Raw genomic sequence first — 19672 nt, forward strand, 5'->3', positions numbered from 1 at the left:
TACTACTGTAAATATTTAGATCACTTAACCAGGATAACAAATAACCTTAAGTGGCAGTGACCAAGAAAATTGTTACTTCAAAAAGACATGAAAGCATTGCACAGAGCATGCCTAGGCAGAAAGCTTAGGAGTTCACACAATATACTCTACAAGCAAAAGAATACAATAATGAATGCTGCAACACCTGACCTTAAAGGTTGCAGGTATCTGGCACTTGATAAATCTGTGAAATGCCATACTGTGTGTGCCAAGACCAACATAAATGGATGAGCAGAAATAAGGCAAAGAAAAATGTCATGTCACGGTCCACAAATGAACTTCTTTATAAGGGAAAAAATAAAATTTATTTAGGGGAAACATCTACGAATTTAACAGTAATCCATACATTCACAGGACTTCAGAATATTATGATTTTGACGTTGTATCTACAAGAAAATGAATATAACTCATTGATATAAGGCAGCCATAAATAGGAGATTCTTCTTGAGAAGATATCAAATTTGATTGACCCTTGCTTAACAGTATTACTCTACGGTCAATTTCATATCTTGGGCTGCTGAAACTAAAGGCAACTGCACCATTATTAATACTATTTTAACTGGTAGTGTACAAGAACAAGATTTCATATATTGAACCAATAAATATCTATAGTTTTTTCAGTACCTATTATGATGTGAAGAGGAAAACTACTGGTTGGTTTTCTGGGAAATTACCACATTCATTCCCTTGAATAGTATGTGTGTAACTAGCAATGTATAAGAAACTATACATTACATGCACTCAGCAAGAACTGGACCAGTGTGACCGTGACAGGAACCTATCCTTTTATCACACAGCAAATTAATGAATCAGAACCAAGCATGTAAATCCTCCTATTGAAATCACTTGTGGTAGAATTAAGTTATGGACCAAATTTGCATCCTATACAAGTGCTCTCACTTCCTCTGCTCAAACTGTTCCTTTTTTCACTTCCAACTCCTTGAAAACATTGTGCTTGCAATTTTCTTTGGCAGTTCTATTTGAGATGAATGATAAAACACCTCTGTAAAAATTTTGCTCAACATTAACAAGCACCGCAATCACAATCAAGAAATGCTGTACGTATCTATAACTCATTTCCCATGTGATCATGTTAAAATTCAGCAGTGCAACAGCCTAATGCAACTGCAAATTATCCACCACAAAACTTTATTTACAACACTGCAACAAGGATTATGACAGGTAACAACAACATTCTATTTTGAACCATGATGCACTCTGAACATAAACTAATATAGCAGATTTCATCAATCCCCTCCCAACTACCGTTTCTCGTCAGTGTTGAAAATTTAAAAAAATTATGAAATTGCACTCTGCAAATATAAACAAATAAATAGCAATTAACACACATACAAGCCCATTTGAAACTAACTCTTTCATGAAAGTACCAGCAACATTCCCACAGCAACAAACCAATATAAAACCAGGAATCTAATTGTCTCACAAGACTGCATTTTATAGAAGTTGAATGCACGCAAACCATCCAATAAAAAAGTACAGTAAAGGCTTTGGCTCATAATGAAAATGCCAACCTATTCAAAGACTAATATCCTCAGTTTTCACTTGTGAGTCAAGTTATGAAAACTTTTAAAGTTGATCTGTTTTCTAAGAAATATATTTTTCACAAAATAATTTGCAAAAATTAAATCCCACAAATATTTTCCACATTCCCAAAAGAAATTCACACTTGTAAAAAGAAAAACAAAAATGAAAAGGTTCCAACCAAACGAGAGAAAAAGTACCAAATGCGGTATTAATGAGAGAACTTCCTAGACAAATTTATGACCCCAAAATGACATTTCAAAGGCTCAATATTACATAAAAGCTCCCTGTGCAATTACTGGGAATCAAGGTTAGTAAGCATGAGAGCAAAGAGATGGAAATAATGACCCCAAGAGGATAGCAAAGTTTGAAGGATGTTTGAGAATCTTTTTCAAATGATTATAGTATATAGAAAGGTGGTATATTTCAGATATACAAGTGTTCAACACTACAAATCTGTTGAATACACTCTTGCATGCACAGAAGAAAACCAACTCTTTCTAGAGCCAATCATTTACCTTTGTACGGTCAATTATGTGAAGGAAGTACGAGACAGGTTTGCCTGTCCAAGATACTGAGCCCTTCAGTGGCGATAACTCCGACACATGCATTATGGTTCCAATATCTGTAAGAAATCCGGTATGGTGGACTACAATTAGAAACTCACCTTGAAAGTGGTTATATAATTTTCTTAAGATCTGACAAGTAATGTTAGCATTAAAAGTAATGAAACTAAATAGGAAATACAATAGTTTAGCATCAGTACCTGCTAAGAAGACAAAAGTTTTCACTTTATAACAATAGTATGTAGTATTATTATAACAATATGTAGTATTATATCATTCAGGGCATATCTAATATATTATTTTGACAGAATGGAAAGCAGCAGCAACTGACGTACCACTAAGGTTTCTATCGGTTATTCTGAAATTAAGCGGACAAAAGGATTTTGAAGAGACAATGCGGGCACCATCTTTAAGGTCGGCAAAGACTTCCTTCAACATGTGGTCAACGTTGGGGCCGAAAGCAAAGTTATTAACAAAAACAATGGAAGACCCAGTGATGGCTTCACGATGTTCTTTCTTCAGGAAATCGCCTTTAAGTAACTTGTATTCACTGTGTTTTTTGCCATACCATCTCATCCACTTGTTGTAAAGACGGTCCATTTCCATGGCATACCTGTAAGAGAAGGATGGATGTGACTAGTGTTTCCAAAATACACACTATAAAGAAATTAAGAAGTTATGAGGCTATTCTGGCTTATAAATACTAAATACGTATCGGGTAAAAAGTGACCATAAAATTCTACGTATATATTTAAGCCTAAAACGCAATGAATCTATAAATACTTGGCAATAATGGTGAAGGTGGGTCTATTCCAGCTCCAGTAAATGTATCTGAATTCGACAGATACAAGTACGTATGAGCAGGAATACTTATAACTTTCTTCGTGGCAAGTAAATTATCGTTACCTCGTGCTGATTCACCGACTCGAGATCGAGTCTCAGCCGGGAACCAGTATGTCTTCATTTATCTTCATTTGGTTCTGACTTCGTAGTGACAAGCATTTCCAAAATGTGAAGAAATCGAGAAGTTAAGAGGGCATTGGGGCTTATAAATACTACATATGTATCTAGTAAAAAGTTACCATTAGATTCTACATATGTTATTACTGTGTGGATCAAAATGTTTTTTATATGGGAATCTTAAATCTTGCTCATGAAACTTAATTCTGGGAGTTCTCAAGGAATGTAAGTCCTAATACAAGAAAAATAGTAGCCACTGTAAACTACAAAGCAGCTCATATTTAATGAGAAAAAAGGCCATGCTCTTCAAGATGACTGTCCTCTATTCAATACATATATGAAGAAGGCTGTCTGCTGCCAAAATAGGTAAAGTCCCTCATGTATCTCGTTAACTATTACAAACCACTCCATAAAATGTTTGCATACGCAAATAATAGTAAGCAATTATTTTACAAGAAATGAAGCCTGGGTTGCAAAACAATACTTGACAGTTGGCAAACTTCCGGTACAGTATGCATCTAGAAGAATTTCTGCCTTTACAATTTTTCATCTAGTTGCAAACGACAATTTTTGTTCAATTCAACGGTAGAAATTTCATCGAGTGACAGACGTTGAATTTCAGCTCATTGTACAAATGAAGAGTTGAAGCCAAAAGCACTGGATAGATACATGAACACCAGACCGTACCTGCACGGGGTGTCGGCCTTTTCTATACCGATGCAGATCTTGCATGGCGTTAAAGCTGCCATCTGCAGCACCACCTGGCCAACACCGGACCCCAAATCTACAAAAGTGTCGTCTTCCGTGATATGGATCTGATCAATCATCTGGCAAATCAACTCGAAAGAAGTTTCGCCGTACACCTGTCCAGGGAGGAAAAGAAATAGTCACTATTATATCATTCTCCTATGGTCTCTGAATGGGCGAAGAAAATGCGCAGGAGCCCAACTGATCAAAGATTTCGAGAGCTTTCTGTGACAGAAAACAAAATAAGTTCATATATAATTGTGGATTTCCTTTATTCTTATGGATGAAGAAAATCTAAAATTATATAAATGCATATATAAATTCACACACACATAGGTATATGTACATACATAAATGCTCTCACAGGAAAAAACAAAATAAAATGCTCTTACAAGTTTAAAACTTACTTATTGGTCTTTTTTTTTTTCCAGATCATGCAATAAAATTCTGCACTAAAAACTAACTCATTATCTTTCACTCACACACACACACACACACACACACACACACACACACACACATATATATAGATATATATATATATATATATGAATATATATTTATATATATATATATATACAGGCGTTCCCCCGGGTTACGACGGGGGTTCCGTTCTTGAGACGCGTCGTAAGCCGAAAATCGTCGTAAGCCGGAACGACGCTTGGGAAATATGTCTTAAACTAATAAAAAGTTTATAAAAACCTTACTTGTAATCCTTTGGTTACACTACATGTCGTTTCCTGTAGTTTTATGTACAACCTGGAGTTATTTTCATAAAAGAATGCTGGTTCTTGAAGGTAAAAACTATTGTAATCCTCTGGTGACACTACATTCTTGAAGTTTTATGTACAACCTGGAGTGATTTTGCAAAATCTTGAGGGCTACAAGAACAGCTGATTACTATTACGTATCATATAGACTAATTAAAGTAAATGTATCTTTAAATAGGCTTATATATTAGTATCAACAAAACATTTCCTGCCATGAGTCAGAGGCCAAGTTTAATGAAACGAACACTTCTCTGTCCTATCTGTTCAGAAAATAAACGTTACGTCAATCCCCGAGACCATTGTTGCCAAAGCGTCTCTCCTTCTCTCTCTCGTTCCTCCCCTCTCTTCCTCTCTTCTCTCTCCTGATCAAATTACATTGGAAACTTGACATACGATTGCCCTAATATACGAATGTTTTGAGATATAACAGAAAATTTGCGAAAATACAAGCTTTGATATACAACGAAATATTTGAGATACGATTTTGCGATGAGTGTTAGTTGTATAGGCGACCGATAAATGGCGTTCAGTCTGTTTGTTTGTTGGTGCTGCATGTTAACACGTCGTTGTTTAGTTCGTTGTATTTGCGCCTATTTTTCGTGTTATTTTGTCTATTTCTTATTAACCATGGGTCTCAAAGCTAAAGACAAAGCAGGTGATAAGAAAAAAACCCAAGAAAATTATTTCGATGGAAGCAAAACATGAAATTATAGCAAAGCATGAACGTGGCGTTCGTATCGTCGATTTGGCAAACGAGTATGGTCGAAATCCTTCTACATATCCACGATCATCAAGCAGAAGGAAGCTATAAAAACCCCCGAGACCATTGTTGCCAAAGCGTCTCTCTCTCTCTCTCTCTCTCTCTCTCTCTGCTCTCTCTCTCTCTCTCTCTCTCTCTCTCTCTCTATCTCTCTCTCTCTCTCTCTCTCTCTCTCTCTGTTCTCTCTATCAAATTACGTACTGGATAATGTCTCTCTTTGGATACTTCGATTTTGCCAAATATTGAGGGCTACAAGAACAGTTGATTACTATTTACGTATCATATAGACTAATTAAAGGTAAACTATCTTTTAAATAGGCTTATATTATTAGTATCAACAAAACATTTACTGGCATGAGTCAGAGGCCGTTTAACGAACGAACACTTCTCTGTCCTTACTCGGAGCGTCGAAGACGCCTCTCTCTCTCTCTCTCTCTCTCCTCTCTCTCTCTCTCTCTCTCTCTCTCTCTCTCTCTCTCTCTCTCTGATCAAATTACTGGATAATGTCTCTCTTTGGATACTTGGAATTTGCGTTGTAATCTAACCAGAAACTTCGTTTTGTTATTATTACTGGAAACAAGCAATGATTTTTTCATTATTTGCGCTTTTGGACTGTTATATGTAAACTAGTATGTATTCATTCGCTCGGAAACTAGTTCCGCATATGAGGCGTCACTAAAAAACATAGAAAAATACAACATAAAAAGTGTCGAAAATCATCATAATCTCAAAATTTTTGTTGTAATCTAACCAGAAACTTATTTTTATTAATATACTGTGCTAAACTATAAAGGATTTTTATCATAGTATGCGTTTTTTTAAAAGCGTTCGTTAACTCGGAGCGTCGGAAGACGCCTCTCTCTCCTCTCTCTCTCTCTCTCTCTCTCTCTCTCTCTCTCTCTCTCTCTCTCTCTCTCTCTGAGCAAATACTGGATAATGTCTCTCTTTGGGATACTTGGAATTGCGTTGTAATCTAACCAGAAACTTCGTTTTGTTATTATTACTGGAAACAAGCAATGATTTTTTCATTATTTGCGCTTTTGGACTGTTATATGTAAACTAGTATGTATTCATTCGCTCGGAAACTAGTTCCGCATATGAGGCGTCACTAAAAAACATAGAAAAATACAACAGAAAAATACAACATAAAAAGTGTCGAAAATCATCATAATCTCAAAATTTTTGTTGTAATCTAACCAGAAACTTATTTTTATTAATATACTGTGCTAAACTATAAAGGATTTTTATCATAGTATGCGTTTTTTAAAAGCGTCGTTAACTCGGAGCGTCGGAAGCGTCAGCGTCGTAACCTCGGAACAAGCGTCGTAACCCAGGACGGATTTTTCCATTGAATATTTAAGAAAAAGCGTCGTAACCTCGGAACGTCGTAACCTCGGAACGTCGTAAGCCGGAACCGTCGTAACCCGGGGACCGCCTGTATATTTATATGTACTAATAATAATATATATATTTATATATTAGATATTAATAATCTATATATATATATATATATATATATATATATTATATCTATATATATAATAAGATATATATATATATATATATATATATATTATATTATATATATATATATATAATATTACACATACACACACACACACACACACACACATGAAGGAAAAAAACAAAATAAGTGGCCTCACAAGATTAACACATACTCACTATACTTTTGTTTTTGTTTTTTTTATTATTCTTTGAGTTTAAGCAATACAATTTTGCACTAATAACTAACTCATTATCCTTCCTAAGTCTTTGAGGTCTAGCAATAAAACTGCATGTCTGATTCCCCACAATGACTCCAATGTGTAGGTACAAAAAATTTCAAGGCAAGAAGTAGTTCAAAAAGCATATAAATTCTATTACCTCTGGTGAGAAAGGTTCGTACTGATTGAGTTTATCAGGATCAACGACAGCATGGTTGTAAATTTGGGTTATGATGTGCTTTAGCATCGCACGGGATGGTCGCTTGTTGAGGCGGGTGGCAGGGAGGCTGGTTCCTTTCTCCTGAAATTAAAAAATGGCAGTTACAAAGAGGGATATAAGAAGAATGTATGGTACATGTACGGTACAGGAGAACATGCCAGTAATGGGGGGATGAGGAGTTGAGTTGAACTGAATACAGAATTTAGGCCAAAGGGCAAGCACTGGGACCTATGAGGTCATTAAGTGCTGAAATGGAAACTGACAGTAAAAGGTATGAGAGGTGTAGCAGGAGGAAAACCTCAAAGCAGTTGCACTATGAATCAAGTGTTAGGAGAGGGTGGAAAGTAAGATGAAGGAAGAGAATATGAAAGGAGGTACAGTAAACAGAACGAAAGCGGTTGCAGCTAGGGGCTGAAGTCACGCTGCAAAGAACCTAGAGTAATGAAGTCCACTGACGGCAATACCCCTCTCTGGGGGATGGGGAGGGAGTGGGAAGTCAGAAGATTAGAGGTGGATGTGGTGAGGAGGAATATGGGTGAGGTGGGACTTTGGGGGGGGGGGGGGGGAAAGAAGAAGAAGAACGAAGAAGAAGAAGAAGAAGAAGAAGAAGAAGAAGAAGAAGAAGATGCAAGGAATAGAAACAGATAGAGAAAGCTGACTCAAGCAGCCGACCCTGCTATACAGTGGGACTAATAAGGTTGAAAGTAGTAGTAGCACTAGTCAAAAATATGACTTTGCAAGGCAAAATATGACATGTTTGAATATATAACGTAGGAATGTCGAATAGGAACTGACCTCAATTGAGAAACCTTAAAAAAAAACTCACACAGAACTTAAAAAATATATATGTATACTTCTCCCATAGACAAAATGCATTGAACAAATCATATCTAGGCAACAAATGCATCATCTTATGTTTTAACAAATCTCAATTTCACTAGATGCTAGTGTTAATCATCACAGCATGAAGATAAACCACATAAATTCCTGCAAATCCAGATTTTACACGAAACTACAAACCACCTCTTTCTTGGCGTTATTTAAAGAGATTGAAAATAGCTAACTGCAGAACAATATGAGTAAAAGAAAACTCCATGAATCAGCTTCCATTCACAAAGGATGCTCTTGTCATTTTAACTTTTATTTCAGCTCGTGTGGCTTGACGTGCACGACTAAATGTCTGGAAACAAATTTCTGGACACAGACACGAAAATCTTTTCTCATTCGAGAACTGTGTGCTGTAACAGACGCTACAGTAAACAGCACTCAAGAAAAGGACTTGATTTTAAAGAAAGTGACAGTTCTTTATAATCTTCATTAAATTTACAACTTAAAGGGCTACAATGCCTACATTAAATACTGAACTTCATAGATCACCATATAACACCTACTATGAAAATATCCCTAATAGAGGAAAACAAAACAGACCACACTGCAAAAAAAAAAAAAAAAAAAAAGAAAAAAAAAAAAAAAAAAAAAAAAAAAAAAAAAAAAAAAAGTAAACAATGATGAAAAAGCTAAATGGGGCCAAACCCATTACTACTTCCTCATCATGTCACACTAAGAGAAATAAAGGAAATGACAGGTGACAGTTATAGCCTAGCCTCTTCCTGTCACAAAACAAAAATGTTCAGGACAAACCGTTGTAATCAAGCAAAAAAGATATAAAAAAAGTGACAAACAAGAGCTGTAGAAATCTATAGCCAATCCTGCACACTCTCTCACTCTCTCTCTCTCTCCCCTACTGCTCTATATCGCCCAGGGAGTGGAGGAGTAGTGCTAGGTTCCTAGTCCTGCTGCAGGAACCTCCATGGACACTCACACTTTAATACAACTGTTAATAATGACATGACCGCTACACGGGAGGGAGGGAGGGAGGGAGGGAGGGGAGAGGAGAAGGGGGGTGGGACCAAGCCAGATGCTTACTACGCCCTCACCAGATCCCGTTCGAAAGGGGAAAGGGGAAAGATGGAGGAAAAAAAAGAAGGCGGTTGGGGAAATCTTGGGATTTCGGGTACATCCGTGAGATCAGCGTCCGTACCTGGGAAGGATCGATACCCACAGATACCACCCACTCCCCCTACCCCAAAACACATTCTCCTAAGATCTCATCTGACTGCTTAATTCAAGAAAATGGAGGACGGAATGTATGACACAAAAACTGGCAAAGAAATTAACCAGGGAAATTCCTTTTATTTATTTATTTATTTGAGACTCCTAATCTGAAGCGGAAAATTCCCCTTAAAATTTCAATCAAGTCAGATGGACTCCCCCTTCCACGTATTTTCCATCGACTGCCTTCCCTTTGGACGTAAAACTAATCATTACGTTTTCCTGAACATTCCAATACAACAAATAGGAAGCGGCTAAAAAAAAATAAAAATAAAACAGAAAGCACGCACACCATGGAAACATCATAATCACACGAGAAGATATATTTAGTATTGCAGCAGCAGCAGGCGTATACGTCAGAGAGAGAGAGAGAGAGAGAGAGAGAGAGAGAGAGAGAGAGAGAGAGAGAGAGAGAGTTCCAGGTTGACGCAAGGAACGCCGCTCCGATGAGAACTTAAAGGGGACCTGCCCCTCGGGCCTCTCTCTCTCTCTCTCTCTCTCTCTCTCTCTCTCTCTCTCTCTCTCTCTCTCTCTCTCTCTCTCTCTCTCTCTCAGCAAGCTCTTCTTATAAATCACCAACGCATACATGGGATTCATACGGGCGTATGACGTATTTTTGTGTAAGTCTGTGAGCGTATGAACGCATATTTTAAGTAATATACATACATACATTATAGTTCGTTATGCTATCTTGATATTCTCGACGAAAGTTATTGACTTATTGCTAATTGTATTACCATAAACTCGCTGTGAAATATTTGAATTTTCAAATTCAATATTCTTGTTACAAATTCGTACCCAATGGGAAATACAAATACTTGTTGAATATTGGCTTCTGCTCTTGAAACAAGAGTCCGTGCTGACATAAGGCCAACTAACTCTGTTTACACAGAAACAATTTTCGGCCTATCGAAAACCACTTTCATGTATTAAACAATGAATCGGCCTACTGTACCTCAGTGTAAAGAGAGAGAGAGAGAGAGAGAGAGAGAGAGAGAGAAGTGACTCCCAAAAACGTACCCTACAAGTTAATGAGTATAAAAAAAAAAAAAAAAAAAAAAAGAACGCGCACAAAACCAACGAGTCATAGACTTACCGAAGCAGGAGAATTGTGAGAAAAAGATGGGTGGGGGGAGGAGCGGTGGTAGGGAGAGGGAGGCTTTAGGATTGGTGGGTGAGGAAGGGGGGGAGGAGGTATGTAAGTACTACTGGGTGACGATGCATTTTGGGTGATATGTGGCGTCACTCAAACAATGCAGACCTTGAACTTCTCTTAACCCTTCCTGCACAACAACCGGAGCCCTAGACTCACACGCCATGCGATTATGTCTACCTGTCTGTCTCAGTTTCCAGCGTGAGAGAGAGAGAGAGAGAGAGAGAGAGAGAGATAGTGGAATGTACCCACCCTCCAGTTAGACGAAGCGCATAATACTTGCAAATAAAAAAAATTGGATCCTCTTCGACATCCGAGTTTAAATCCAAATGTCAGAAAGTCAAGGCCTGTAGCGAGTAGTGCAAAAAAAGTGGGGGTGGGACACTTGTAAATAAACCTGGTTTACCCATGAACTATCAAGGGATATAAGTGAAGATGGTTTAAGAAAAAGCCACATACTCCCGGTTAATCCACAGGATGCGATACAGGTATTCCCGCTATATAAGTAAAGAAACCCATCCTCACTGCTAAGATAGGACGATAAAGGTCTTTTAAGAAAAAGACAAATTAAGACAATGAAAGATTATTGGGACGAATTAAATGTGAGTTTTCGGGTAATGATGGCTAATTCAAAACACTTCAAGAACTTCCTGTTTCCATTATCCCATCTCTCTAGTTTTTTCTATATATAACATTTTGGGAGATACGAAGTGGTTACGGATGAAAAAAAAAAAGTTACATTTACATACGTAGAGAGAGAGAGAGAGAGAGAGAGAGAGAGAGAGAGAGAGAGAGAGAGAGAGAGAGAGAGAGAGAGAGAGGCATGCTCCAGCAAAAAAGCAACAGGAAAACAGCAAATGCACAAAGGAAAAATCAGTTATTGAATGTTAACGGACTTGGTCTAACACCTCTCGCCCCTGGCATCGTACCAACTTTCGTGTCTTCACATTGCTCCTTGAACTTGAATCCCAGAACATTGCTTTCAAACGAGAGAGAGAGAGAGAGAGAGAGAGAGAGAGAGAGAGAGAGGAGAGTAGAGAGATAGAGAGGAGAGGAGAAGAGATTTTGAAATTTATGACAAGCTCCTTGCCTTAACACCAAAAAAAAAAAGCCTGCCTTATCTTTAGCCACGGTTAGCTGGACAAGTGGACAATACCCATCGTAAAGTAAACCAACCACCTCAAGGGTAAACCAGGAGTACTTAGGTTTAGGCTAAAAGTACTGTGAAGTACCACTTTAATGAACCACAACACCTACGGTGATCCCCACCAGGCGAAGGAATTCAATCACCCCCCATTGTATGCGTTGTGACCTACTTCCCATACGACAAGGAATACAAATAGTTCCTAAAGTATTAACGCATATTTTGCATATATTAGATATTTTTTCTAATATAGTAAGAATAAGTAATACCATATATAAATATATACACATATATAATATATATAATGATAAAATTGTCATATAGTGAAGAATTGTTTAATTTAAATACTTTAAAGACAGTTATACAACTTTCTGCAATACATTACGGATGACATTCAATTTTATCATTGTAACAGCGAAATGCAAATACATTCCCATTCCCAAATTTTAAAACTACAACATTATGAAATTTACAATGATCAGTGGTAAAACAAAACAAAAAAAAGTATCAAAACTTAGTAAATTCCACACGGATTAACTCTCTAATCGAACCCACCGTTCAATAATCTCATTCTTTTCTGGATTCGTGCATAAATTCAAGAGAAGTTACCGCAATTTCCTGTTCGATAACCTACAAGCCAAACCTTTGAACCCAAGTTGTGTACACTTTGATAACAACGAAAATCGAACGAATTAACGCATAATTCAACCTTGCTACTTTTCTTCTTCTTATTCTTTTTGGTGCTATCAGAATCACCGTCATTCCTAAATGCCAGTGCCTACGATTCTCTCTCTCTCTAGTACGTATCCGGCTGCAAGACAAAACAAAGTGCCTTAGGCCTCGATATGGGAATAAAAATGCACGCCCGAAATATACGAGCCCCTGCCACTACGGAGAGAATATATCACGTTCTTAAAATAGCCTTAGCAGTGGAGCAACATAAACAATAGTGGTGGCAGAGAGAGGAGGAGGAGGAGGAAGGGGAGGAGGCAGAGTAGTAGTAGCACTGATGGTTGAGGTGGTGGGAGGGAGGCGGCCGCAGCACCAGAGAAAGGCAGCTCGCTGCTCCCAGGGGCGGCGGACGATGAACGTTTGGCAACGCCGGAATGCCATCCGGTGCAGAACAGCACGTGAGGAGCGTCAACATCGGCAACGCCGCAGCTGCTGCTGCTGCTGCTGCCGGCGAATAGCAACCTCCCGACCCACGACTGCAGTGTTGCCAATGGACACCCCCAAAACTTGAACGCCTACTCTCCTTCTATAGCCAGGATAATTTTCCTTTAACGTACTAAGCTTAGTCTGTAACCCACTTCAATAGGCCTGTAACGTCATATCTTAAGATAGACAGCCGTTTCTGATGCTGAACGAGGTGCCGATGGAGGGGAAATTCCAAAGGCAGGGAAATGTCCCTTTGCAACGCCGCAGAAGCCACATTTGCAATAGGTACCTGACAGCAAACAGCTCATAATATGCAGCATATGATGCGCGTACCCTTTCAAAAGCTATAACATCTAAGCCAAACGTGTTCGTGAACTTTGCTAGCCGGCTTCCCATGGAAAAATACACACACACCTCATGGAAGTACGATGTCTTGGGGGGAAATAATAAGAAACAATGATAACAAAAGCATTGCGAATGCAATAAGGTTCACACACACAACGGCTGAGATAACGAAATGCAAGACGAGCATAAATTCGAAAGACGAGAGGCTGGTTACCTCGAGTCGCCTTACACTTACAACAACGTTTCGCGACAAGACTTCACCTTCAGGAACGCTTCCTTCCCGTAGACATAACATCCTCGGTGAAAAACCAAATAGACACAGACACATCAACGGAGATTATTACATTAAAGGAAACAGGACACCTTCAGGTACAGGAAATGTTTATTCTTAAAAAATCACATCAACGGAATACTAAACAAGCACGGGACAATACAAGAAAAGACTTCCCAATAACGAAATACCAAAAAGATGATAAAAAAAAGATCGGTTATAATAGCCTTAACGTTCAATAAACGACTAACAAGTGTATCACGTCTGAACCCATTTTCTCCCACCTACCCAGTACCATAAAAAAACCACAATTTTTATGATGGCAAGGCCAGTAAAAATAAAAGGATTTGATGAGCATATAAAAAAAGGAGCAGCTACTAGGAAAATCCGTCCCAAAAGTGTCCCAGACAAGGGAAGGAAGAGAGAAGAAGAGAAGGGGGTGGGGGGGTTCCTTGAGAAATGCTTCCGTCACACTTTCCTAACCCACTACCCTTTTTACCCGTCTCCCTTTCCCCACGCATACGCAAGCTTCATCAACACACACACAATCTGGGAGCGCGTAAACAGCTTCCATGCCAAATTTTCTGCCCCTATGTTGTTTCCAATCACCCCCCCCCCCCCACCCCTCCTCCACCCATCCTCTTTGTCCAGTACTCCAAAAATCCTAAACCACTGTGAGAGTCTTGGGGGTTATTGGTCTATCTCATCATACATACAAGAAAATGCCAATTCTAGATTATTATTATTATTATTATTATTATTATTTCAGAAGACGAACCTTATTCATATGAAACGCCCAATAGAAGACCCACTGACTTAAATTTTATCTTTTATTTAAAAAAAAATCATTTTAAAGCTCATTTTACAATACAATACACATACACTATATGTAATTTGTGTACAGAATCAACAAATATATAGTTACATTTTTTATAGATCAATATAGTACTTGAATTTACTATGTATATACATACATATACCATTACACTGTATATACATACTGACTTTAAATTCAAGTTTCCAAAGAATACGATGGAGTTCGTTGGAAAAGAGTAACAGAAGGTAATGGGGAACACAGGAAGAAATCAGTTTATTAGAAAAAAAAAACAGATAAACTGACAAAACAATGAACAAATAAAAATGTAAGTAAAATATTGAAAATACAAGTTGAACTGTAGTCCTGAGGTAGTAATGCATGTCCTAATATCTGTTTTATTTCTTCTGAAAAATGAATAGGCTATAAAAGTTTCTTATTGTAAATAATTTTCTTTTTGTTTATGTATAACTTTTACTGTGTAAATCTACTCTTATGTATCTTAAGGTTGTAAGTCTTTAATAATAATAATAATAATAATAATAATAATAATAATAATAAAAATAGTTTGAACTTCTCCCTTGGTTGCAACTGAACAAAGTCCTCTGGGAGGAAGTAATTAGTAGTAGCTTTCTACGAAATCCACGAACGTCAAAATGAAGCAAAAAGGGTCAGTAGAGCGAGGCGACATATTTGTTCAATTCGCCACAAAAATGAAGGGAGGTCGTCTTCCAGGTCTAGACCAATCCTGGCAGAAATTGGATCAGCCAAGTGACTGACCGTAATGAAAATGAATAGATACGTTATTCGGTCTCGTTCAACAGGTGGCCGATGACGAGGTAGGAGGAAGATCCCTCACCCAACTGCAAGGGGATTCAATTGAGAGAGAGATGGGGGGGAAGATGGGATGTGTTACATAATAGAAAGTCCTCCTCTAACCAGGGTAGGAGGATACCCAATGCCCAATGGTGTGTTATTTATGACTTACGGACGCCGTTTAGCTTTCAGATTAGTAGGTAGGGTCACTTATGGCCATGGGGAACTGTAATGCAAAGGCTTTGGGGGTTCCATAAACGAAATTATATCACATGTAAAATATGTTGTCTATGTAGTATCTACAATATATGAAATCTTCAAAAACAGTTTTATCAATTTCTCTCTCTCTCTCTCTCTCTCTCTCTCTCTCTCTCATTTATGTATATTAATTACTATATATATTATATCTATATATATATATATATATATATGTGGGTTCTGGGGTTGTGTGTATATATGTGTGTGTGTGTCCACACATATATACATGTGTGTGCAGACTGAATGGCCACTGAAGAGGCAGAAATGGACATTCTCTTACATAATTTTTCGAAAATATGTAGTCTTTCCTGCACAATAACATTTGTATATAAATGTTAAGTGTATATATATATATATATATATATATATATATATATATATATATATATATATACACACACATATATAAGAAAAGAGAGATAGAGATGAAAAAAGTTTGTTATTTTGTACCCATCTACAACAACTGAAGACGACATCTCCGCAAATGTGGAGACAAAAATACTTCTTTTTTAAATAATCCCAATTTGTCAATAAGCAATATTTCCGGTATGTTATTCCTAGAATGAAATAAATAGAACTAAAACCAAAGATTGACATGGAAACAGGCTATGGCGTACTACCTAAAAAAAAAAAAAAAAACAAAAAAAAAAAAAAAAAGACCAATAACAAAAAAGTTGGAGAGAGAGAGAGAGAGAGAGAGAGAGAGAGAGAGAGAGAGAGAGAGAGAGAGAGAGGGGGGGGGGGGGTTGGGTTCCGTTAGAATCTGCTGTTATGATGATACGCAGGCACTGCCGGGATTGATGGGACAGTGGCGGGGAGGGGTGAGGAAGAGCAACGGGAGGTACAGCATGGAAGGGCACCAGACACGACTGGGGAAAGGAGAGAGAGAGAGACAGGAAAAGGCTGGTGAAAGAGTAAGGGGGGGGGGGGGGGGGGAGCCTATTGTAGGGGGAAAGAGGGCTGGGGGGGGGGGAGGTAGATGGAAAGGGGTTGTGATGTGTCAGTGTGGGAAAGTGTCTTCTTCAATCCACTGTATACCTTTTACCCAGGAGGGCCCTAAAATACCCTGGTTTACCCTTCCGATACACATATACACACATACACACACAAATACACGGTCGACCTCCCCGTCCTTTTTTGCACTTTGCCTACTGTGTCCACCGTGCAACTTCCACACACGGTTCTAACTCCCTCCTCAAAGGGATTTCGTCACCCTTTGTAATAATCACAATAAAAAGATGCAAAAAGAAAAAAAAAAACAATAAAAAGCTCCTTTTTAGAGGAACCTTTCTCCGTCTTCTCTCTCTCTCTCTCTCTCTCTCTCTCTCTCTCTCTCTCTCTCTTTACTTCCTTCCTTCTTTCCGCCTCATGTCGCAATCGCCCCTGGGAATGTATTAATATATATATTTGCAGCCCCCAGAGTGGTCCGGGGATAAATCACAAGTAACTGCAAGCTACGTGAATATTGCTAATTTTTACTTTTATACGGTGGATTATTTATGGGGGAGCAAATGTCCCGACGATGGCAATCAATAGCTCACCCAGTGCCTTACATGGGGGGAGACTTGTGTTTTGCATTAATTCATAGAGTGAATATCTTTAACTACCGTACAAAGTATATCATCGTGAGGAGCACATATTGACGACCAATGAAAGCAATTGTGTGCGTATATATGTATAGACATGTGTCATGTATGTATATATAATAGTATGTCCATGTATTTATATATATACCACATTCTCCCACAATGGAATGGCCCTCTGGAATAAAACAACAGTTTACTGCCAATTGCTGAATAATGGAAGAACCCCAGTGCAGGCAAGTTCCACGTCATCATCGGCTTCACACAACTACACTTACAACAGTTTACCTCAAAAAGCTTCGAATATTTCTTCCAGTTGCATTCAACACCCCACTTTATTTCCATAAACGAGAGTTGGTTCAACAGATAACCTGTAGGAATCGGGTGCTCCCATTCTCGTTCCGTTTCCATGTAACACCCACACTTTATTTCTATGGAGGAGGGTTGGTTCGACATTTCAGTCAAACTTGAATGGTCTGCTTCCTCACTTGAACCATTCTGTGTCTTGCGTTTCCTCGCCATGACCCAATCCTCGTTTGCAATCGCACCCAGATACCTGTATGAATCAGGTGGTCGCATTCTTGCACCAGGACACCTGAGCAGAGAACCTAATGACAGAGATCTCATTACTTTAGGTTAATGAGTGGTTCAGGTGTATCTGTCCATATCTACCCCCATTACCTTGTCATTACGTCATAATCTACCACATTGTTTTCGTTGTCCATTTCTCTCCATGCATTCAATTTTATTAACACACACTAAAATGAATGAATGAATGAATGAATGAATGATACGTGCATACATACATAAATATATATATATATGTATAGGAAAAACGAAACCCACAAGATTACCGAGTACAACTGGTTTACTTGCAAGTACTGATATGGCATATGTAATGTATATAGTATACCTAAGTGTGTGTTCGTGTGCATGAATCCTACGCCATTTGTATGACTGTAGCAGGAATAAATACCATATACCCGTGCACATCGTGGTAGGGGAAATCTCTCTCACACACACACAAAGTTTACAACAACAAGCACAACCACACCAGCATCATCCACAACTTCCACATTACAACAAGACGACGACAAGAAGCTCTACTTTAGAGCCGCCTTTAAAATAGATCCCTATCAACTGACAGACGACATGCGTTGCAGCAAAGCGAGGCTACGCACCTATAGGTAACCTTTGAGAGAGAGAGAGAGAGAGAGAGAGAGAGAGAGAGAGAGAGAGAGAGAGAGAGAGAGAGAGAGGTTGTCATTTCAGCAGAGGTATGCGGAAATCATGCAGAATTCCTCTTCAGACTGCCGTAGCATATGGGGACCACCATCGTGCGTCCAGAAGTTGTTTTCGTACAATCAGGTTGGGAGTTCTTGGGATCATCATCGTTGTTCTCTTATGTAGCAGACATTGTGATGTTTCGAAGACGTGTTTGCGTGTCCGTGAGGCGTGCGGAGGACACAGGGGGTAGCGTTGTGGTAGTCCGTGGTGCTTTTAATAACTTCGAGAGAGAGAGAGAGAGAGAGAGAGGAAAAAATCAGCACAGTGAGGGTGAAGGAAGGCAGCAGGTGTACATAATATGTCATAGCCATCTATTTCTGAAGACGTCCTTTTCTCGTCTTTCGTGTTCAGGAGACACGAAGATTTCGATGGGTAGACGACAAGACGACAGTTCACGACGCCTAGCATTAAAAGCAGAAACAGCCTTGACAACAACAATAACAACAACAGCAACAGCAGCAGCAGCAGCAGTACATTCCCAGCAAAGACAAGACGACAACGACAACACGAAAAACACACAAACACACACACGTATTTTGTCTGTGGTGTGTGCTGCTGTGTTGTGGCGGCGTAGGCGGAGGGAATTGGTGGAGTGCCAAGGCAGTGTATTGATCGTAGCAAGGGCTGGTTGGCTCTCTCTCTCTCTCTCTCTCTCTCTCTCTCTCTCTCTCTCTCCCCCGTCTGGTACACTGAAGGGTATAGCCTCCTCCTCCCCCCCCCTAAAACCCCCCTCCCCTTCCAACCGGTCCCGTCCCTCTTCCATCCTCTCCTCCAACCAAGCCCACACCCAACTTCCGTAGTGCGAGTCTCTCTCTCTCTCTCTCTCTCTCTCTCTCTCTCTCTCTCTCTCTCTCTCTCTGCTAAACTTAAACTTAGCACTACGAGCGACGGACGGCTTCTTCTTCTTCCTCTTCTTCTTCTCGAACGGAAAAAAACATATTTGATGAAAAAAATCGTCGGGGTTTTTTCATTGTTCATCACAACCAAAGACGCACCTTTATAAAATACGCAGAATACAATGCATTGCATTGTATTCATTCCACACTCATTATACAAGGAGACGAAGAACACATCAGTCAACTTATATATATAGCAATTAACACAACCAAACAGGAGAGCTAAAAGGCGTCGACAAGTAACCTAAAGAAATCAATCAATCAACCAAAGTTTGTGTTGCTGTTGTTGTTGTTCTTGAAAAAGGTGGATGTTGTTGTTGTTGAATGTTTTTGATGTTGCATTCCATTATACAACCCAAGAGTAGGAAGTAAAATGACGAAAGCGATCGAATAGCAGGAGTGGATTTTTGAATTTCATTTCTTAGGACACAAAGTCTTACAAGATAGTGTCCTATCAAAAAATATACATAGGAATCCTTTTAAAATGTCCTTACCAGCTGAAGGATG

General features: G+C 38.8%; 1 protein-coding gene across 9 annotated transcripts in view; it reads right to left on the bottom strand.

Moving 5' to 3' along the window:
• The window catches only part of LOC135225578 (histone-lysine N-methyltransferase, H3 lysine-79 specific-like), a 173194-nt gene that overhangs the window by 36286 nt on the left and 117236 nt on the right, over window positions 1-19672 (bottom strand). For all 9 annotated transcript variants that reach the window (XM_064264853.1, XM_064264851.1, XM_064264850.1 and 6 more), the window contains exons 4-8: window positions 19660-19672; window positions 7269-7409; window positions 3795-3970; window positions 2483-2760; window positions 2100-2206 (exon numbers count right to left, since the gene is read on the bottom strand). The exon at window positions 19660-19672 is cut by the window's right edge and continues 51 nt beyond it. In XM_064264853.1, coding sequence (XP_064120923.1) covers window positions 2100-2206; window positions 2483-2760; window positions 3795-3970; window positions 7269-7409; window positions 19660-19672 — 715 coding nt within the window. The remainder of the gene's footprint in view (window positions 1-2099; window positions 2207-2482; window positions 2761-3794; window positions 3971-7268; window positions 7410-19659) is intronic.

This window comes from Macrobrachium nipponense, chromosome 13, assembly GCF_015104395.2.
Source record: "Macrobrachium nipponense isolate FS-2020 chromosome 13, ASM1510439v2, whole genome shotgun sequence".
NCBI lineage: Eukaryota > Metazoa > Arthropoda > Malacostraca > Decapoda > Palaemonidae > Macrobrachium > Macrobrachium nipponense.